This window comes from Eubalaena glacialis, chromosome 15 (assembly GCF_028564815.1).
Source record: "Eubalaena glacialis isolate mEubGla1 chromosome 15, mEubGla1.1.hap2.+ XY, whole genome shotgun sequence".
NCBI lineage: Eukaryota > Metazoa > Chordata > Mammalia > Artiodactyla > Balaenidae > Eubalaena > Eubalaena glacialis.
In genome coordinates this window covers 88,798,231-88,821,331 of record NC_083730.1, presented here as the reverse complement: position 1 = coordinate 88,821,331, position 23,101 = coordinate 88,798,231, and the positions used below count along the sequence as shown (strand labels likewise).

Below are 23,101 nucleotides of genomic sequence, written 5' to 3'. Positions count from 1 at the left end.
ATGTTTGCGGTAATTTGTTACAGCAGCAAGAGGAGGCTAATACAGACACCAATAACTGGACACTGGAAAGCCCATGAAAGGTTATCTGTTACTACCAAGGCCTGCAAAAGCTGCCCCTGGCTTCCTCTCCAATCTCATCTCTTTCCCCTGCCCGCCCCCCCGCCTTGCGGTCTACATTCCAACAGCCTGGCCTTCTTTGAGTTCCTCAAATAAACCAAGTTTAATTCTGCTTGAAGATGCACACTGTTCCCTCCGCCTGGAATGCTCTTCCTCCACAGCCTTCTAGAGCTGGCTCCTTCTCACCAGTTAGTTCTCAGGGCAAACGCCAGATCCTTAGACAGACAGCTTCCTGATCTCTTAGCACTGCCCACCTCCATGCCAGTCTCTCTGTTCTGTGACCCAGCATGAATTTCTCCAGAGCACACATCATTGTCTGAAGTGATCAGAGGCACTTGTTTCTTACATTCTGTACTCTCCTCTCCTAGAATGTAATAAGCACCAGGAGGGCTGAGACTCTGTGTGTCTGTTCATCGTCATTCACTAGAACACAGAGTAGACACACGAATATTATTTGAAATAAAGAAGTATCTGTGCCCAGGCCTTGCTGTAAAGTTTCAGGCCAATACGGCTAAAAAGGAGTCTGATTATCTCTTGCTTTTTCCTTGCTTGCGTGCCCAGTTGCTTAGAAACTCACCAAGCAGGTTCATTTTTTGATTCCAACTTTCTGAAAGATAATGTGTTTTTTATCTGCATGCGTAGAGCTGGGCTTTTTAGTTTTAAGAACTGTAGTGGAATGGTGGGCTGCAACCCTAAACTCCAAGCCACCCACGGAAATAAATCTCTAAGCTCAAAGCTCGGTAATTGGACATAAGACTGCAGGGAATTGAAGGGAATGAGGGACAGAGTGGGAGGGAGGGGGAGAAAAGAAAACTCGTGCTTTCATAAAGAAAAGAAGGGAAGGGAAGAGAAACAGGCACAAAGTTGGCATTTCCCAGCCATGGAGGGGGCAGCACAAAGACTATTTCTAAATTTTAGATTTTAAAGATGATGCAGAGAACATCGTTATTGCCCTAGGTTGTGACACTCCTCTTTTTTGACTGCCCTTTTTAAGATGGGATTTTTGAAGGTGTTGACCATCTGTGCTGTCTGCTAAAATGGAAACATTAGACACAATGGTTTCCAAGGCCTGGTGATCAACTCAAAATTTCCATCAATTCCATTTTATCCCTTTCCATGCACCAAAAAGTAATGAATCCAGCACACAGTGTATGCTAAATAAGTGGTCGATTGTATAATGATTGACCAGATGGATGGATGGATGGATGGATGGATGGATGGATGGATGGATGGATCAATCGATCAATCGATGGATCATTCTATGGATGGATCGATGGACCATTGGATGGATGGAAGGATGGATGGATGGGCAGATGAATGGACAGATGGATAGATGGATAGATGGATAGATGGATGGATGCATGGATGCATGGATGGATGGGTGGGTGGATGAGTACGTCACCACTCTCTGTCCTTCTACAGACCCTCCTGCCTGGACTATGGCATCAGCCTCCACCCTGGCTTCCATGCCTGGGGTCTCTCCCCAGTTCTATCATGATTTCCCCTAAAGCTGCATATTTACCTTCTTGAAGTAGAGGTTGGTTTGCTACCCAAGGGGTGTCCACAGCACCCCACACTACACAGGGTCACACACTGTGGCAACAAACTTCTAAATCATAATACTGGGGTTGAATCCCAAGATAGCAGTCCCTCCTCAGAAGATGCTGTGAGGTTGAGTGAGATGTTCAGTGGGCAGCAGCTGTCTTGACTACCTACCCACCATCATCTCTCCTCTCCATCCTGCACCACGGCTGTATCTGATTCATCAAATCAAGCTCTTTCTTTCCTCTAGGTGGAGAATCCACCACCCGTACTGAGATTGAACTTCTGTTTGACCTTCAGCAAAATCTGACACATATACTTACATGTGGTCAGACAGCACAATGGCAATGATGAAAATAACGATGGCTAAATATTACTGAGTGCTTACAATGTGCCAGGCCAACGTGCTTTTTTTTTTTTTCACAATAGACACTTGAGTTTATTAAATAATGTGGGTTAAGCAAGGGTTGAGGAGTTCCATGGAATTGGGGGTGGAGGGAGTGGATCTCAAGGAGAGTTTGGGGTCCTCTCCATCCCCTGGATTTTTGTCAGCTGTGTTCCTGCAGTATGTCTTTAATCCTCATAAAACTCTAAGAGGCAGGCAACCTCATTTTTACATTTTACAGATGACAAAGCTTGAGTTTCAGAGAGGTTAAGTGACTTGCCCAAGATAACAAAACTAGTAAACATTGGGGTCCAAATTTCCATCTAGGCAGGTTGACGCAAGAGCCTGTACTCTTGACCAAAATATTTCCTCGCCAACTACCTCAAAGGAGAAAACAATTGAAAATTTGTCAGTATAGATGCCCGCCCCCCACCAGGTAAATCAATAGGATAACAAAACTGGCAAGGTAGAGAGGGTCATTAATTCTACATAACAGTTGAATCTGCTCCAATCTATCTGGGACACTTTCCCACTGCATACACGGCTTTTATATTTGCCTTGATATTTTAAGCATGTTTGTTTTTGTTGTATCTCATTTGGTCCATCTGACACCCCAGTGCAATAGACAAGAGAAGTATTCTCACTTGGAAATTCACACACAGGATACTAAAGCAAAGAGATTTTAGGTGACTGCTCTGAGGCTACACAGAGAATAAGAGGCCAGCTGGCTCCGCCGTCCGATCGCCTCCCAGGCCCCGAGGTTGGAGGAGGAAGATGTGGAGCTATTACAGGAGCCTATGCAGCCCCAGCCCGTGGTGGTCCACATCCTCCCTGGGGCAAGGCTGTGTGTGTAAGCTAAGAGATTTGTGATCACCATGCCTGTGGCAGCTCTGCTGTGGGGTCCTCTGGAAATGCAGAGCTCAAAGTGCTTCCCTGGTGAAGGAGTGTGGTGTCCCCAGGAGCTGTCAGAGGTGCTGGGTGGCTGGGGATGACCCTGAGGTCCAGAGAGCTCCTCAGGGAATAGCCTGGGGTCGGGGTGTTGATGAAAGAAGGTCGTGGGAGGAGGGATGGAGAGCACGGTGCACAGCCTGAGCAAGACCAAGACAGGGAGAGCTGGGGTCCTGCCTAAGGCAAGTGGTAGGAAACGAACAGTCCCCCACAGATGTCCACATCCTGATCCCCAGAACTCGTGAATGTGTTACTTTACACGGCAAATGGGAAAGTCAAAAATCTTGAGGTGAGCGGATGATCCTGAGTTATCCAGGTGGACCCAATGTATTCACAAGGGTTCTTATAAGGAAAAGAAGGCAGGAAGGTCAGAAAAGGAGATGTGATGAGGGAAGCAGAGGTCAGAGTGATACGGAGCCATGAGCCAAGGAATGCTGGAAGCCTCTAGAAGCTGGAGAAGCTTCTCCGTCAGAACCTCCGGAAGGAATACAGTCCTGCTGACACTTTGATTTTAGCCCCGTGAAACCCATTTCAGACTTGTGACCTCCAGACTCTAAGATAATAAATTTGTGTTCCTTTAAAGCATTAAGTTTGTGGTGATTTGTTACAGCAGCAAAAGGAAACTAATACAGCAAATGAGGGCTATCCGGCTAGTGGGTTCAGGTTCTGATGGTAAATGTAACCATTTGCTCATTTGCTGAGCAGATACTGTGTATCAGGCACCATGTTTGGTGCTGAGAAAACATCTGGTGAGCAAAACAAACAGGGTCCCTCCCATCGAGGAGCTTGTGATCCAGTGGAGGAAGACAGAGAGTATTCTGGTCATCAATTCAGTGCCTCTTAGCTCCAAATTCACCCCTCATGACCTGCTCTGGGAAAATGGATCTGAGCCTTTAATGGTTGTCCTTTGCCAATGGGCAAGAGTTACGCTACGTCAGTAGGGGGCGCTGCAGAGACACTTCAGTAGGAAAGTGTTTGCTTTCTGATTCTGGGCCACTCTTCCAGCACTGGTGGCTTCCCCCCCACCCCTGTATCCAGCTCCTGCAGCACCCAGTGACCTGCACCTTTCACCAGCATCCACTTTGAGTGGTTTGGTAGCAAGTGCTTCTGATGAGACAGCTCCTTGTGGACAGCTGTCCCCAGACTTCCAGCAATTTCCACTGGTATGCTACCTCAGCAGCTTCTCCTCATTCAGTGGGCTGTGAATGTACCCTCTCCAGCAAGGTCTGGATCTCGGAGGGTTGGGGGAAGGCCTCTGGCTCAGATGCCCTAACTCCACCCCAGGGCAGTGGAGGCTCCTGACTGCCATTCCCATATTCTTCAGAGTTCTCTTCACTTCTCACCAAGCAATCTCTCATTATTCTAGTCCCTGTTATAATTAATGATCCTTTATATCAACCTCTCCCTGCTCAAATTCTTTCTCGTGATTGGAGCCAGACTGAGACAGGCAGTGCACGAATCATCACGTAAATAAGCATGAATTATAGAAGAAAGAGAGAACGAATTTAGCCGGAGTGGCCAGGAGAACCCTCTGTGAGAGTTGGCTTTGAAGGTGAAAGAGACAAGAAATCAACCAAATGGAGCGTTCTGGGCCAAGGGTGAGCCATGAGAAGACGTGAGCAGGACCGAGGCTCAGCGTGGCCAGGTTCTGAATGCACAGGCTTCTGGGACACCTTGGGACCTCAGCCTCACATCGTACAATAAAAGGGCATCGGCCGGAGCCTGTCTGCCCTCAGATCCATTCCCAAGCCTTCCCCTGATGGGTTCTGGCTCCCAGAGGCGCTGACCCCACAGACAGTGTTCCTTAGGGGACCCCAGCCCTGGGCTCCAGGATCACCTCCTCCTGCCTCTCAGCCCAGGGGTGGGTGGATTCCCACTCCGGCTATGGTTCCTGAGTCTCCTGTGTTCTGTTCCTGGCTTATCATCTGTCCTACCTCCTGTGTACCTGAGTGCTTCCACTTAAAGTTTTCCTGTCCTAACTACAAAAGTGGCTTCCACTCCTCAGTAGACTCTGATACAATAACAAGCCCAATTTTGTTTGAACATTCCATGGACGAGTAATCTAGCACCCTTACATCACGCATAAGTTGTCCAGGGTTAGTTGCCACTGAGAAGAAGTAGAAGGAGGGGGAGGGGGAGAAGGGAACGGAGAAGAAGAGGGGGGGAAAGGAAGAATTACATAAAAGTTACTTACACCCTAAGAGCAGTAGGCAAAATTCTCCCCTGAAGGCCACTCTGTGGCAGTTACGGGTTTGGAAAGCAGCTAAAACAACTGATTAAAGAGAAAAGATGAACTACCAACTCTGGTTCCACCGCAAACTTTACTAAATAGCTCTGGTCCCTTGGAGTCATTTCGGAGCCACTCTTCACAGGGATGCAAGAGATGCACTGCGATACATGACACCAGTCAACCATCCAACCCTGGCCCTTCCCAGCCAGTGGGAATTAAAGCCAAATGCAAGGAACCGTCCCTAAGTACAGATCAGCCAGATGGGGAGACACGAACCGTCACAGACATGCAGTGAGCACGACAAACATACAACAGCCTCCTTGGAGGAGCCAGGGAGAAGCAAGCAGCTCAGACGGCCCCAGCGGGGGAGAAGGTGGGGGATGGCGGAGCGAGTGCCACAGAGAACAAACCAGCGCCGGCAATGCAGCCAAAATAAGCGCACCGCTCACATCCGCTGGACCCCTCCCAGGGCCGCACCAGGCACCTGTCACTAAGAACAGGAACAGGACAGAAGATGAGCCCCACGGGGAAGTGCTGGCGGCCGAGAAAAGGTTGTCCAGGCCGACCTGTATCTTGGCCTGCTTTCCTGTTCTGCCAGGCTCTCCATCCTCGCCCAAGTTTCACCGCCTCCTTCTGCCCTAGGTTCTGTCCCATCCCACCATGTGCCCTGACCCAGTGAGGGGCACCCCACTCAGACCAGTGCCATGAGTTAGGTCTTCAGGCAGCATCATGACGGGAGAGTTCACCTCTGGCCAAAGAGCTTTGGAGGGTCTCACCAAGCAAAGGTCTCATTGGGAAAGGCCAAACTAGGAGACAATATCCCCCGAAGCCCTATAACAAGAGAATAACAGTCCCCATTCACCAGTATTCTCCTTAGGTTACTTTATTACAAGATGCTAAAATTAAAGTTCTGGCCAAGGATACACTTTCTGTCCCAAATGCTCACCTCTGCCATCACGGCATTAAAGCAAACCTAGACAATTCAGAACAAATGAACAGGCTGTGTTCCGATAAGACTCTTTCTACTAATGCAGGCAGCAAGCTGGATTGGTCGGTGGGCTGTACTGGGCTGACCGCAGGTCCATACCCCTGTCCTGGGTCCAGCCTCCTGGCAGGTCAACATACATCCCTTCCTAGCTCCTCTCGGAACCGACACCTGCCCACAAGAGAAGGGCACGACGCTCATCCTTACAAGCAGCAGGAGGCTGCAGAAGCCCCAGGGACTTGACTGGTACTGATGAGACATACAGCAAAATCCTAAGGACTTCGAGCAAAGAGAGAACACAACCTCAGCCAGATCTTGGTCGATCTGGAGAATTGACAGAAAAGGTCCTGGGAAGGGGAACATAGGACTGTCTCACTCTGTCCTAAAATCCGCATCCGTCCACCTCTGCCCCTTCACGGGGCTCTTTCCCACCAAACTGTGGCCGCCCTCAAACCAAAATGCAGATCACTGCTGGTGTGGATCATGTCCAACCGTCCAGCCTTCAAGAACTAGACGACCCCGGTAGCTCAGATGACAGCACGGGATTCAGTCATTCACTCGACAAATCGTAAGTGCCCCAGGCATTGTTCTAGGTGCTGGGGACACAGCTGTGGACAAAACTGACGGGAAGCCTACCGTCATGGATCTCTCCTTCTGGGGGGGAACACAGATGATGAATCCTAAACCTCAAACGCTGATAATATCTATGAAGAAGATAGAAAAGGATGAAGATGTGGACAGAGAGGGATGGGCAAGGGGAATGGAGAGCCAGCTTGGCTTCCCTGGTCAGGGAAGGTGCCTCTTAACAGTCGAATCGAGAAGGAGCCAGATATGGGGAGACGTAGGGAAAGGGAGTTTGGGGGCAAAGAGTCAAGAACACAAATATGGGAATTGCAGCATTAATTGTAGGATAGAGGGTTTTATTTGCAAGGATCTCACCCCTGGTATCCAACTTTGAGTATGGATGATAGAAGTACCCCCAGATTGTCCTAGAATCGCTAGGTGTGGACCCCCATGCTTTGGTCCCAGACAGGAAGGTCAAAGCAGCGCAGAATGTACTTGGACATTTCCAGTGTGGGAAAGGGCATTAGCAATATTGCACTCCCGGGGTTTATTATCCCTGTGACCCATCGGCACCGTCCTTTAAAGGTTCTGGAACCTTGTCCACGACACTGTTTTCAGAGGTGGTCCCTGGGCCTGATTGTGAATAGAGCTTCGGCCAAGCTCAGAGGAGAGAGCTGGTCACCCCCAGGCCAGAAACAGAAACACATGTGGTTTTATGGTCTCTGGGACCCTATCCAGGTTCATCTGGTCAGTTCCCAACAAGGCTCTTTCGGTCCATCTGCATTTTAGAGTTTGCCAATCCCCAAGCTACATGGGAACTCTCAGGGCAATTGACCAGGGGCTGTTTACTCAGCATATAGAGAGGCTGTTGCCACCACACACTCCTGATGCATTTCAATGCAACTGTCTTCACTCAGGACAACACTCGGTCCTGAGATGCACACGTGTTGAGCCAATAAAAAACACGGGCTCCCCGGGACACGGTTCAGCAGTATCCACAAAGGAAAGCTGATTTACACAGCAGGCCCTAAATAGTTTCCAAGGAGGCTACAGAAAGCAAGTAAATAAAATAAAACTTAAGTGTATTTCCCTCGCTCAAGCAACTTCAAGGTGCATAGAAAACAGCAGATTATAAAATGGCTCATGTTTCTTTGAATATTAAAAGTACTCAGGGAATTCCCTGGCGGTCCAGTGGTTAGAATTCCAGGCTTTCACTGCCAGGGGCCAGAGTTTGACCCCTGGTTGGGGAACTTAAGATCCCACATGCCACACGGCGAGGCAAAAAAAAAAAAAAGTACTCGAAGAAAACATCTTTGTGACACTGATTCTGAAGCCCGACATCTCACCATTGCGAGCGGAACGATGCCCACAAAGGAGGTCTGGCTGACAAAGATCTCAGAGACAACCAGCTCCCTCGTGGCGTCCTCCACCGGGTACTCCACCTGCCAGGCGATCTGCTGGGCGCCAGCCAGGCCACTGCTGTTGTCAATTCCGAAGTCCACTTGCAAGATCTCATAGAAGGAGCCATTTGTTCTGCAGAACAAACACAGGGTAAAGCGCAGTTTAAAACCTGAGACTCAGCACAATGTCAAGGACGCGAGAAATGGCCACGTTCCTCTCTGTCAACCCAAGAAGGCTGGCCAAGTTCAACAGGTCACGGGCGGTGTCGACAGAGCCTGATTCACAGGCTGCCCACAGACGGCCCACACCTCCGCGTGGACAGACCATCCGTCTGCAGGGCCCTGTCCTTCCCTGAATGAGCAGCTCAGACAGCACTGCATCTCTGGGCACTGCCAGAGCTCAGTCCTCCCCAACCCCACGCCTGCGGACGCCACGATCCAAGCACCACACACGGGACGTGGCCCTACACCTTCATCTAGGGCCACCGTTACTCCAATCGTGAGGCACAGCCTGGAGTCTGGCTGTTTCTACTTCTACTCACCTGTGTGGCTGTGGACCCGTGGTGCAAACTCTGAGCTTTAGAATTTGGGGAGAATATTGGTGCCTACGTGGGCTTGTGAAAGCATCGTGAGACCAAGGATGGGAAAGGACCCCATAAGGTGCATAGTCCATGACATCAACTCTGAGCTACATTAATAAGGAGCTATGCTGGATTCTTCATGTCATCAGCCTGCAATGGGAGGGGATGTAATGTAAGAAAACCCCACCTGCCTTCATTCATGGAGTGGCAACACTGAACACTGTACATTGTTTGGAGGAGGGGGAAGAAAGTGGACGGGGCACATATAAGTGAAAAGGGCAAGTGTCATTCTCAGCATCTTTCTACACAGGGAGAGCCTCTCATCATGGACATGAACTTATAATTATAGGCTGACTATTGCACTGACGGGAGAAGTTACTAAACAGAGAGTTAAAACAAAGAGCCATCCAGCATGGGATTTGTGAATGACTTCTGTTCCATAAGTCTTTGTCCGTCACCCTGAATCTAGCTGTATCTGGATCCAAGCAGTATGACAGCAGAGTGAATGATACACAGCTCCGAAAACCTGAGTCACCCCTACCAACCTGTTCCTTTACCAACAATGGGCCTGCCTGGACGAAAATGAGTTGGGAAGCCTCTTCCCTGCCTTTGGGGATCTAGGGCAAGATCTGCAGCCCAGACACCCAACTCACAACCTGTAGGGAAAGAGTTTTGAAAAAAGCCTGTTGCGTGTTGCTTGCCCAACAGAATCTCCTACCGTGGACAGCTAGCTCCTCCAGCCCCCAACCACGAAGACTTAAGAACAGGGTAGAAACCACAGTATTGACAGATAGCTACAGTAAATTTGTTCTTTAAATCTTCTAGCTCCTTGTGAGAAAGACAAATATCATATGATATTGCTTATATTTGGAATTTAAAAAAATGGTACAAATGAACTCATTTACAAAACAGAAATAGAGTCACAGATGTAGAAAACAATCTTATGGTTACCAGGGGGCAATGGGGAAGAAGGATAAATTGGGAGATTGGGATTGACATATACTCACTACTATGTATAAAACAGATAACTAATAAGGACCTACTGTATGGCACAGGGAACTCGACTCAATACTCTGTAATGACCTATATGGGAAAAGAATCTAAAAAAGAGGGGATATATGTATATGCATAACTGATTCACTTGGCTGTACAGCAGAAACTACACAACATTGTAAATCAACTACACCCCAATAAAAATTTTTTAAAAAATAGCTATAGTATAGCTATAGTGTGGGCAGAACTAAGTTACACTGACCTGCCTGATACGGAATTCTTCCCCAAATAGAACTACATTAGAATTACTCACGTCCAACGTTCTTTCCATTTAGCCAAGGTTTTAAGAAACTCTCTGACGTTGCTCTGTCCAATACAGTGGTTACTGGCCAGAAGTGGCTATTTAAATTGAAGTACAAATTTATTAAAATTATCTAGCCAGGTTGTCCTGGCTGGCTGGTGTGGGTACCCGTGAGCTAGGAATCATCAAGTATCTATTTGCACATGTTGTTCTGCACGGGGAAGGGAATGTGTGTTGAATAAGGGACCTGGCCTCATGAGACGATGACAGTGGGCTCACATGGGAACAGGGGACCCCTATTTCCCGGGGCCCTGCCAGAGGGGTTTCAGGATCTTAGGAACTTGAGCACTCGTTTCTCGGCTTCGGTCACCCCCCTTTCCCAGCCACCACACCCCAGCCTAAAGTCACTTCTCTGACCACAGGGATTCTCCACTTATCCATCTGTTAAGTCTCCTCCTGTAAGAGATGCTCAGCCCTATCAGATCAGATCTTCAGTTTCTCTTTAGTCTGCACCGTGCTTGTAAGCAGATCTGAGGAACTGCTTCTAATGCCTCCTGGGTCTCAGCATTCAGTAAACTTCAGAAAAACTACCGCCGAGAAAGTGAAAATCCAGCACAAGAAGAAAAGGGGCATAACTCTCTCTGTTATCAGCAGTTTAATCCTGCTAAATCCGCACTCTGGTCTTGGGGTGCAGAAGTGGCCAGTCTTTGGGCAAAGGGGGCAGGGTCTGCGTGGGAAGGCTGGCCCCCCCTTAACTGTGGGTTCTTCTCCTGTGGACCTGCTACAGGAATCTGCCCAAGACCAGCTACAAATGGAATAACAATCCAGTCAGAGTCACTTTTATGCATAAGTTTTTATTTAAGTCATTTCCCTCAAACCAGAGGAAGGGGGTCTTTTACTTCTAGGCAGCTGGCATGCCCGCTAATAAGTCCATTTCTATGGAAATAGGTTTATAACTATTAACTTTACCTGTTCCTGATCTATTCTTGATAAGCCTTTCCATTTAGAAAGTGTTCCGTGATTCTCTCAATTTAATAATTACCAGCTGCCTTTGGGGAATCAGGGTCAGTGTTTCAGTCATGAGATAATCATCAGATATTTTTCTTTTCCCTGGGGTGGAGAAGCGTGTGTGTGTGTGTGTGTGTGTGTGTGTGTGTGTGTGTGTGTGTGTGTGTGTTGGAAGGGGTCAGGCAGGAACACTGCTTGGCCGTTTCTCCCCTCAGGCTAGAACACATAGCCTCCTCCCAGAAGGACTTGCTTCCCAGAAGCCCTGTTTCCCATGGAAACCTGTCCTGTAATAAAAGCTAAGCCCCCTCCATGCGACCGTGGGACAGCTTTCAAGTGCACAGTATGGCTGCAGCTCAGACACGCCAGCAAGAAGGAGGCGGAGAAATGGGAGCAGGGGAGACGGATGGGCCCCAATGCAGCAGCTGGTCCCCAGGAAACGCATCCTGCCATTTCTCAGCAGATCCCTCATGATGACAATGATGATTGTTCTGCGGAGGGAGGGTGGTGGGGAGGGAAGGCAATGGGTGGGGAGAGAGCAGTAAAGAACGAGGGACAGTTCCAAAGCTTGAACTGCTCTCCAGCAGGTTGTACCATTTACTTAAACTATTTTTTCTCCCCACAAACTTCTAGATAATTCTGAGCTACCAGGCGGAGATGCTTTCCCCACATGAGTTTTTTTTTTCTAGAAATGGAGGAAGAGAGGCTGTCTCTGGTCTCAGGGATTCTGCTTTTTTCTTATGAGCCTTTTTCTGGGCATTATTTTAAAAGATGACCAAAAAGCCAGGTAACTACTGAACGATGATTACACTGAGCAAACGCCCCAGAGGAAGCCTGCTGGTTACTCGCGGTAAATACGATGAGACTGAACTCCGACTTCCTCTCTTGACTGTTCATGCCACCAGGACAACGGTGTACCTGTATTGCTACTGCGCTGGCTGTGGCAGCTGGCACGGTGCCTGGAAAAGTGCAGGAGTTCCATACGTATTTGTTTAAGTCTCTGAACACAGTCAACAGACCAAGTAGGACACCCTGTCAATTTGTGTGTAGGGGGGTGTCATATGCATTCTGGGAGACGAGAGGCTACCAGTCAGCTGGAGGTTTTTTTTTGTAATTTATTTATTTTATGTATTTATTTTTGGCTGCGTTGGGTCTTCGTTGCTGCACGCAGGCTTTCTCTAGTTGCGGCGAGCGGGGGCTACTCTTCGTTGCGGTGCGCGGGCTTCTCATTGCAGTGGCTTCTCTTGTTGCGGAGCACGGGCTCTAGGCGCACGGGCTTCAGTAGTTGTGGTGCGCGGGCTCAGTAGTTGTGGCTCGCGGTCTCATAGAGCACAGGCTCAGTAGTTGTGGCGCACGGGCTTAGTTGCTCCGTGGCATGCCGGATCTTCCCGGACCAGGGCTCGAACCTGTGTCCCCTGCATTGGCAGGTGGATTCCTAACCACTGCGCCACCAGAGAAGTCCCAGTCAGCTGGGTTTTGAGACCTATTCTCCTGCCTGCCTGGTACGTATATTTATATACTCTGCTTTGAGAAGATAGGTCTGTCTCTACTACTAGAATGTAATCTTTTTTTTTTAAGACTTTATTTTTTTAGAGCAGTTTTAGGTTCACAGCAAAATTGAGGAGAAGGTACAAAGGTTTCCCATATACCCCCTTTCCCCCCAGACACACAGAGCCTCCCCCATTATCAGCATCCCCCAACAGATGGTACATTTGTTACAATCAATGAATCTACATGGACACATCATTATCACCCAAAGTGCACAGTTTACATTACAGTTCACTCTTGGTTTTGTATATTCTATAGGTTTGAACAAATGTATAGTGACAAGTCTCCACCATTATGGTCTCATACAGAGTATTTTCACTGCCCTAAACATCCTCTGTGCTCTATCTATTCATCGCTCCGCTCCCCAACCCCTGGCCACCACTGATCTTTTCATCGTCTCCAGAGTTTTGCCTTTTCCAGAATGTCATAGAGTTGGAATCATATAGTATGTAGCCTCTTCAGATTGGCTTCTTTCACTGAATAATATGCATTTAAGGCCTCTCCCCATCTTCTCATGGCTTGATAGCTCATTTCTTTTCAGCACTGAATAATATCCCATTGTCTGAATGGACCACAGTTTATTTATCCATTCACCTACTGAAGGACAGCTTGGCTGCTTCTAAGTTTTGACAATTATGAACAAAGCTGCTATAAGCATCTGTGTACAGGCTTTTGTGTAGACATAAGTTTTCAACTCCTTTGGGTAAATACCAAGGAGCACAATTGCTAAATCTTATGAACATAAGTTCTCAAAGGTCAAAACCTATCATAACACCATGGTCACTACAATCCCTGGCATATTCATTTATTCAGTGACATTTATTAAGCAGTGAATATGTGTTAGCCATGGAGAATTCACTGGTAGACAAAATAGATGAGATTTCTCTCTTAATAGTCAGGTAAATAAACAAACAAGGTAAGCCCAGGTCATGATAAATGCTATCCTAAAAATAAAATAGAAGAATGAAATTTCTTTTTAAAAAGTTAAATAAGCTTTTTTCAATTAAAAAAAATACAATTTTATATTTATACCACATGACCCAGCAATTCCACTCCTCCGTCTATAGTCGAAAGAAACAAAAACACTAATTCAAAAAGACTTCCCTGGTGGCACAGTGGTTAAGAATCCGCCTGCCAATGCAGGGGACACGCGTTCGATCCCTGGTCCGGGAAGATCCCACATGCCACGGAGCAACTAAGCCTGTGCGCCACAACTACTGAGCCTGCGCTCTAGAGCCCGTGAGCCACAACTACTGAGCTCGCGTGCCACAACTACTGAGCCTGGCTCTAGAGCCCATGCTAGAGGGTCTAGAGGGTCTTTTTTTTTTTCTTAATTGTTTTTTAATTGGAGTATGATTGCTTTACAATGTAGTGTTAGTTTCTGCTGGACAATGAAGTGAATCTGCTCTATGTACACCTATATCCCCTCCCTCTTGGGCCTCCCTCCCACCCCCGCCCCCATCCCACCCCTCTAGGTGGTCACAGAGCACCGAGCTCAGCTTCCTGTGCTTTATAGTATGTTCCCACTAGCTATCTATTTTACGCACGGTAGTGTATATACGTCCATCCCAATCTCCCAGTTCGTCCCACCCTCTCCTTCCTCACCGTGTCCACATGTCCATTCTCTACGTCTACGTCTCTATTCCTGCCCTGCAAATAGGTTCATCTGTACCATTTTTCTCAATTCCACATATATGTGTTAATATATGATATTCATTTTTCTCTTTCTGACATACTTCACTCTGTATGACAGACTCTAGGTTCATCCACATCGGGCAGAGGGTCTTTAGTCCATCTCTCTGCCTGTCACGCAGCTCTTTTCGTCATGACCTCATGCCCAGCTCTCAGAACCTGGCATGAATAAATCATCTCCTTCTGCAATTTCACAAGATCCAGGCACTGCCTTCTCAGGTCTGCTTTGTCAAAAGGCAGCACTGCTCTCTCCGAGCTCGCTGTGGAAAGAATGTTTCAGGTTGACGAATCAGGCTGTAGTCGGCAGGCAAAGGTCTAAAAACATTTAAAAGCCCCTAGTTTAGAGCAGGGACTTTTGGACTCAAAACCTTCTCTCCTCATTGGTTTAATTTCAAGACTTCCCATTCAATTGCTATCTAGAACCTTTAAAAAATCCTAATGTGTCACATGGGAATAGTCCAAGAACAGGGGTTCGTTTATTGCATTTCTGGCGGACTAGGCAAGTTGAATAGAAAACCCAGAGGTTACAATGTGGCACCTGTGCTGCAGGTGGCTAGGGCCACAGTTAGTAACCACCTCCACTACTGTGTTTTCACGAAATTTGACTTGGGTGCCAATGTTTTGAAATGCAGAATATTCACACCAAAAAAAATTTGGTATCTCTGGCTTCTTGGAAAAATTGGAAGAGCAGGCAACACTATCTACCCCACATTCCCAAGTGGCAACCATCAGCTAGAACAGCAGGGTGCTGTTCACACAAAGTGGATCAAAGACCTAAGTGTCAGAGCTAAAATTATAAAACTCTTAGGAAAAAACATAAGCAATAATCTCTGTGACTTTGGTTCAGGCAATGGTTTCTCAGATATAACACCAAAAGCACAAGCACACACACACAAAAAAAGAAACAGAATTTAAAACTTTAATGCTTCAAATACTATCAATAAAATGGAAGGACACCCTATAGAATGGGAGAAAATATTTGCAAATCATATATCTGATAAAAAAAAATCAGTATCCAAAATATATAAAGAACTTTTACAACTCAATAGCAAAAAAAAAAAATGGGGCAAAGCATTTGAATAGACATTTCTCCAAAGAAAATATAAAAATGGCCAATAAGCACATGAAAAGATGCTCAACATCATTACCCATTAAGGAAACGCAGATCAAAACCACAGTGAGATACCACGTTTAAACCATTAGGCTGACTGTAGTCAAAAAGACAGACAAAAATATGCGGGCAAGAATGTGAAGAAATTGTAACCCTCATGCATTGTTGGTAAAAATGTAAAATGGTACAGCTGATTTTGAAAACAGCTGTGCAGTTCCTCAAAAAACTAAACAGCATTACCACGTGTACCAGCAAGTTCACTCCTAGGTATTTACGCGAGAGAAATGAAAACATATGTCCACATAAAAAGTTGCGCACCAGTGTTGATTGTAGCATTATTTTTTTAAATTGAAGTATAATTGATTCACAATATTGTGTTAGTTTCAGGTATATAGCAAAGCGATTCAGTTATATATTTTTTAGTTTTCATTATAAGTTATTACAAGATATTGAATATATCGTGGTTCCCTATGCTACACAGTAAATCATTGTTGCTTATCTGGAAAATAATCTGAAATACATATGTGTGTGTGTGTGTGTGTGTGTGTGTATGTCTGAATCACTTTGCAATACACCTGAAACTAACAAAATATTGTAAATCGACTACACTTCAATAAAAAAAAAAAAAGAAAGCTACCATCATCAACTCTCCCTTGCTTGGCTTATTCTCATTTTGTTGAAATCTCAAATACATTCTTCTGCGGTAGATACTCCCAGAAACTCTCCACCTAGCTCAAACCAGCTCATGATAAGTCGACCAACTCATTGCCCCACTTTCCAACCACAGAAAAAAAAAGGTATTAAATTCTTCTTCTTTTTTGCATTTTTAAATATTTCAAAGTACCTCACAGACTGGTGTGAGGTGTTGCTTACCAACATTTTCCCAGAGCTGAAAACGATCAATCTTGATAATGAGCGAACACCATGGGCGCCTCCACTCTCTCAGCTGCCGGATCCTGGACTATTTCTCACACTATTTCTCCTCACTTCCAGCTTATTTGATTTTATCAGCATCACCATGGCAAGCCCAGAGACAGCGAAGACAATTGCCACAATTAATTTTCCCCCCTCTGCCTCTGTCTTTCTGACAACATTCTGAAAACCTTTGTAGGAAATGACAGACCAGAAATCACCTCCCACCGACTTCCTGAATACAGCTTCTCAGAGTTGTCCTCTGTTTCTTCCTGCTACCAACCTTGAGTGATACTCTTGTTACGCACAAGGACTCATGGAATCCACTGCTGTTTGGTTGTTTGGGGTTTTTTAAAATTTTTATTTTATATTGGAGCATAGTGGATTAACAATGTTGTGTTAGTTTCAGGTGTACAGCAAAGTGATTCAGTTACACATATACACGTATCTATTCTTTTTCAAATTCTTTTCCCATTTAGGTTGTTACAGAATATTGAGCAGAGTTCCCTGTGCTCTACAGTAGGTCCTTGTTGGTTATCTATTTTAAATACGGTAGTGTGTATGTGTCCATCCCAAACTCCCAATTTACCCCTCCCCTCCACCTTTCCCCTTTTGTAACCATAAGTTTGTTTTCTAAGTCTGTGAGTCTATTTCTGTTTTGTCAGTAAGTTCATTTGCATCATTTTTTAGATTCCACATATAAGTGATATCATATGGTATTTGTCTTTCTCTGTCTGACTTACTTCACTTAGTACGATCATCTCTAGGTCCATCCATGTTGCTGCAAATGGCACAAAGTTATTCATTTTCTCATTGGTCCTCCAGAGATAGTCCGGGCACCTACGAGCCTGAACACGAGTGATTCTTTGCTTCGTTTTTACACAAACAGAGCACTTTGTACCCTCTGTTCTGCCTCTAGAACATTTGATCTCTGACCCAAAGGGAAAGGAGAGCTCTGGTCATTCTTTCCCTGACAATGAAGTGCTCTGGTCTGGAAGTGAGGACGGAACCAGTCACATGACCCCATCTGACCAGGGGCCCCAGCAAGGACCATCCTCCTCCAAGTCCGATGGAGGTACCGATGGAGTCTCTGGGGTTCACCACCGGTCTGACTCCAGAGATCGTGCTGGAGGGAGAGTAAACATCACACGTACTCATTCATTCATGCTGGCACGTTGATAGAAAGGACCGTGTCCCCACCTCTGTCCCAGGCCCAGTGACATACACAAGCAGAGGCACACACAAGGCTCTAAGTATCTTTCAAGGAGTCTGTTTCTCAGTGAAAGCCTTTCTCCTGTCGCGTTGCACAGGATTTCTCTGCACCTAGACTGGGAAGGGCCTCATTATACGCGGATTCTTCTGCTGCCTATGGGGCAGGTTGGCTCCTCCAAGGAGAGCCGCTGCTAATGAGGCTGGGGTCCCCAGGTCGCACCCCGTGTGTGCTGGTTTAGCTGGGCTCCTCCAGGTGGCTGTGGAGGGCACCTACGAGTCCAGCATCCTGCAGGTTACCCTGGTCACCAGGGGCCAACTGGCAGCTACAATCAGCGCCAATTTATCACCTGTCTTGGTGTTTTCCCTGCTGAGATACGGGAGAAACATCCTGCACGAAGGATTACACTGGGCTCCCCATGAAGGGGACTGAAACAATTAGATGACCGGGGGAATGTTCGTGGCCAACCCAGCAAAGATCAGGCCCAAGAGGAGCTGCCCGCAGAACTCTAGATCAGAAGAAAGCTCACCTTCACCTACAGCATCATTTCAAGACCACAGACATCTGTCAGTAAGTACTAGGAGGATTCACGGCCCTTAAGGGGTGGAGTCAGAAGGGGCAAGAATCACGAGGTTTACAGACATAGAGAACAGACTTGTGGTTGCCAAGGGGGAGGGGGTGGGGGAGGGAAGGATTGGGAGTTTGGAATTAGCAGATGCAAACTATTATCCATAGGATGGATGAACAACAAGGTCCTACTGTACAGCACAGGGAACTATATTCAATATCCTGTGATAAACCATCATGAATATAAAAAAAGAATGTACATATATATGTATAACTGAATCACTTTGCTGTACAGCAGACATTAACACAACATTGTAAATCAACTGTACTTCAATAAAATAAATTTTAAAAAAAGAGAGAGAATCGTGAGGTTTAGGACTTGTCTCCCAAATTCCAGACTCTTATCCAACTGCCTATTCAGCAGCTCCACTTAGGGCTCCAAAAGGCATCTCAGACTTGACACCGAACTTCTGCTCTTCCCCAAGGCCAAGACCACACCCCCATCACAGGCAAGGCCATCCATCCTTCCAGTTTCTCAGGTCAAAACCTTGGTCAGCCTGAGCGCTTCCCTTTCCTTAATAGCCAGCATCTGTGCTGTCCAGAAAGCCAGTCACTTCCACCTGGGAAATATATCTTTTAAATACCTTCACTCTCTCCATATCTACTACACCTACACTGGTCCAAGCCATTACCGTCTCTTGCCCGGTTACTGTAATCACCTCCTAAATGATCCCTCGCTTCCACCCTCACCCCCAGCCCTCTACTCTATTCTCTCCACACAGCGGCCAGAGTACTCCTGTTAAATCAGAGGCAAATATTTTCACTGACCTGTTCAAAACCCTTAAGGAATTCTCATCTCATTCGCATAAAAGCCCATTTCCTTACAAGGATCTATAAGGCCCTCCACAACCCGGTCCCCCTGCCCCAACGCTTGTTATTTCCCTGAACATCTTTGCTACCACCGTCCCCTCGGTCACTCTGTCCGGTCCCTCACTGTTCCTCCAGCACCAGGCATGCGGCTGCCTTGAGGTCTTCCCGTTGCCTCTCCCTCTACCTGGAGCCCCTTCCCTACGACACCTGTACAGCTCAACCCTCACCTTCAGGGCAGGCCTGAAAAGCTGCCTCCTAAGTGTTGTCTCCTTAGGTGACGCTGCTGAGAGACCCATCTCCTACACCGGCCAGCCCTTTCCCCCTCCCCTCCTTTTTCTCACTTAACATCATTGAACATGCCCTTCAGTAAGTCCCCTACATACGGACGAGTTCTGTTCCGAGAGCGTGTTCGTTAAGTCCAACAAAGTTAGCCTAGGTACCCAACTAACACAATTGGCTATATAGTACTGTACTGCGATAGGTTTATAATGCTTTTCACACAAATAATACATAAAAAACAAACAAACACAAAAAATAAAGAAAACATTTTTAATCTTACAGTACAGAACCTTGAAAAGCACAGTAGTACAGTACAACAGCTGGCATCCAGGGGCTGGCATCGAGTGAACAGGCAAGAAATAAAGATACTGTACTGCTGTACTCTACACAGTCCTGTACAGTAAAGGACACAAAAGCACAGCCACTTGCAGAGGATGCACGCACGTGACCATGTACGCCAGACACGTGAACTAGCTTATGCGACTGGACATGCGAACGCACGTTCGCATCTTTGAAAGTTCACAACTTGACGGTTCATACGTCGGGGAGTTCCTCTATTTATTTACTTGCTTTTGCTATGGGCTGTTTCTGTCTCCTAGGTTGTAAACTCAATGGGGGCAGGGATTTTTCTTCACGTTCCCTGCGATACTTCCAACGCCTAGAAAATACCTGGTCCATAGGAGGAACTCCGTAAATACACCATGCATAAATGAATGAATGAGCTGTCAATCTCAGAGTGCACCCTTCCACCCCACACCTCTTTGGCTTCCTCAGAGTGTAACATGTGGATCCCTGAGTGTGAGGTCCCCCCAGTCCGTCCCTAGCTGGGTCCATCCATGCATCACTCATTCCCACTCTCTTCCAATGTACATATTCCTCTGTGGGCATCTTTATAACCGCATCGAGAAAGCCTGGATTTTCTGAGTTTCAGCTTCCCTGCCTGGGGCCTTCCATGAGTCTGTAAGTCATAAAACGGGAAATTCACACAATGCTGCTCCCTTCTGCCAGGTGTCTGCTTCTTTTGGTCCCTCTCTACAACCTTCAGGTAGCTGGGTATTTCTGTACTTTCTGCAGTCAACCGTGAGAGTATTACCATGAGACCAACTCCTTAGCCACTACTGGACTTGGAATCACCGATGCTATTTTTTTCATCGTGGTAAGAGCATTTAAGACGAATCTACCTTCTTCACAAATTTTACGTGTACAACACAGTATTGTTAACCATAGGCAGTGTTGTACTGCGGATCTCTAGAACTTATGCACCTTGCATCCGATGCTAACGTTTTGAAGGCAGGTACTGTGTTACAGAGGACTCACTGATAAGTAAGGATAATAAGGACCACTTTTCCAAGAGAGTATCACAAATAATCGTGATACAGTTTAATCTAAGAAGGTAAGATATCTACCTTTGGTTCTAGCATTCTCAAAGCACCTCCAAATCACCTGGAGTTATTTCAACATCACAAGAGCAAACAAAAAAATTAAAGACAAGCCAGACAGACAGACAGACACTCTGGGGTGTTCAAAAACAAACCCAAACAGAATCTATAACCTCATTAACCTTGAAACTGAGTCGAGTTAAGAGAATCCCACAAATAGACTGACATTCTGAATGCCGTTTGGGTTGAAAATCAGATTAGAATTCCTGTAACCTTCAATTTACCTGGCAGCCTTTCAATAAATGTCAGCTGGGCAGAAATTCAGTGGAGGTGATTTGCAGGCCCCTGTAATTCCCACAGTGTGTAAATCTCCCTAAGAGAGAAGCTCTCCTTCAGGAAACAGGAATTCTCCTGTCACCGATTAATTAAAACCCAATGATCCCATCACATCTCCTACTTGGCCCACTGTATTAATTACAATAGCCTCAAAAAATCTTTCTTTTAGGCCAATTACTCCATAGAAATTGGGTCTCAAGTCAACCGCAATTAGAAAGGATTATGTGCATGTAACTTCTTCAACTTCCCCTTTGCTGATTATATCTATTCAAGCAATCCTGAAATTCTTTACATAGAATTGAGCCTATCCTGCCATATTTTTTTTTTAAAGATTGATTGATTGATTGATTGATTGCCATGTTGGGTCTTCGTTTCTGTGTGAGGGCTTTCTCTAGTTGCGGCAAGTGGGGGCCACTCCTCATCGCGGTGCGCGGGCCTCTCACTATTGTGGCCTCTCTTGCTGCGGAGCACAGGCTCCAGATGTGCAGGCTCAGTAGTTGTGGCTCACGGGCCCAGTCGCTCCGCGGCATGTGGGACCTTCCCAGACCAGGGCTCGAACCCGTGTCCCCTGCATTAGCAGGCAGACCCTCAACCACTGCGCCACCAGGGAAGCCCTATCCTGCCATACTTTAAGAGACTAATTTGGTCCAGAGGAGCAAGTATGAGCCAGAATCATGCATGAAATAATAGGAAACGGTGGTTAAAAGTTAGATTTTTTGGTGTTGTTGTGCAAGGCTGTTCATATACCCCATTACAGGATGCAAAAATAGGATGTTCCAGGACAGGGAAAGACCTCTGTGTAGAGGTTCCAGGGATGGAGACATTGAGTTCACGTAGGATTCCTGTACCAGCACCTTGAACTTGCCCAGTGCTCACCCTACATCAATCTCATTTCCCACCTCTGTATGTTCTCAAGGAATGAAAATGATTCCAGATAATGATGAGATCCGAGGAAGTCAGCACCAGGTCAGACCCTCGGAGGAAGACGACCACTAATTGGCCTGAAACCACGGGACGAACGGTAACATCTGTTCCGGTGGCTGAGCCAGACTGCACTAATGAGCGGCTCTGTGGCCTTGTGATGGCCATTCGGCCAGACGACCTTTGGCATCCTGAGTACGTCCCCATGCACCCTCCACCACCGGTGGGGCGGGAGGGCAGGAGGGTGCTGGGAGAGAGACTGAGCACAGCTGGGTGAAAAGGGCAAGTCTGGGACTCAGGCCCGACATTCGAACAAAGAGAAATTCCTACTTCGCCTCTGAACCTTCAAGGTCAGTGCCTGCCAAGCCAGTTTCCTTGAAAACTCTATTCAGTCTTAAGGCCACAGTTTGCTTCCTCTGATGCACGCTGGCTGGATTCACCCTCCTGGGAGATGCTAGGAGTGGGGGGACCACGCTTTCTGAGCGCAGAACGAGAGCATGTTGCTGGAGGTTTGTGAGCCTCTAATGGGAACCCAACGTCTTGAGTTAGGACTGTCCCAGAACATCACGGTCAACGTGCCTAGGAAGACATAACAAGAAGCTGTAGTCTATACCCAGTTTCTAATTCTGCCAGGGTTTCGCAAACTTACACTCTTCGCTGGGTCTCTTAAGTTCTGGGCTATAACTCATTCATTCAAACGTTTGATAAAACGTGTTAGCATCTCGTGGGCGCCAAGCTCTGTTCTCCGCACTGGGGACCAACCGTGAGGAAGGCAGGGGGGATTCCTGCTCTCCTGGAGTTTATATTCTGGTAGAAGGGAACTATTACAAAGCAAATATAAAATTAAATGAGTTCACTATTAAATAGTGAACGTGATAGTCATTAGTGACTTGCCCTAAATACTTGCCGTTTCCTATTTTCTGGCCCACTTGAGGTTGGATGGAGCCCGACCAACACATTGTGTGTCTCCCTTCTGGGCAAGTATTTCATCACCAGTACAAGCCTCTAGTTCAAGATGAGGTGCCCTTTGGGCCGCCTTCGAGATTATGATGGTCAGAGTCGCCAGAGGCTCACAGCATGAGTGCAAAATAAACCTTGCTTGTTTTAAACCGCTGAGACTTGGGGGTGGTTTGTTATCACCGCATCAACGAGCCCATCCTGACTGATGCAGAGATACACAGAGATGAAGATAAAACGGGGTAAAGTGATGGGGAGAGGGATCATT

At 46.7% G+C, this 23,101-nt stretch overlaps 1 protein-coding gene across 2 annotated transcripts in view; it reads right to left on the bottom strand.

Annotated features, from left to right (window-relative positions):
* Positions 1–23,101, bottom strand: part of TMEM132B (transmembrane protein 132B) — a 378,240-nt gene that overhangs the window by 80,625 nt on the left and 274,514 nt on the right. For both annotated transcript variants that reach the window (XM_061169500.1, XM_061169501.1), the window contains exon 4: positions 8,118–8,304. In XM_061169500.1, coding sequence (XP_061025483.1) covers positions 8,118–8,304 — 187 coding nt within the window. The remainder of the gene's footprint in view (positions 1–8,117; positions 8,305–23,101) is intronic.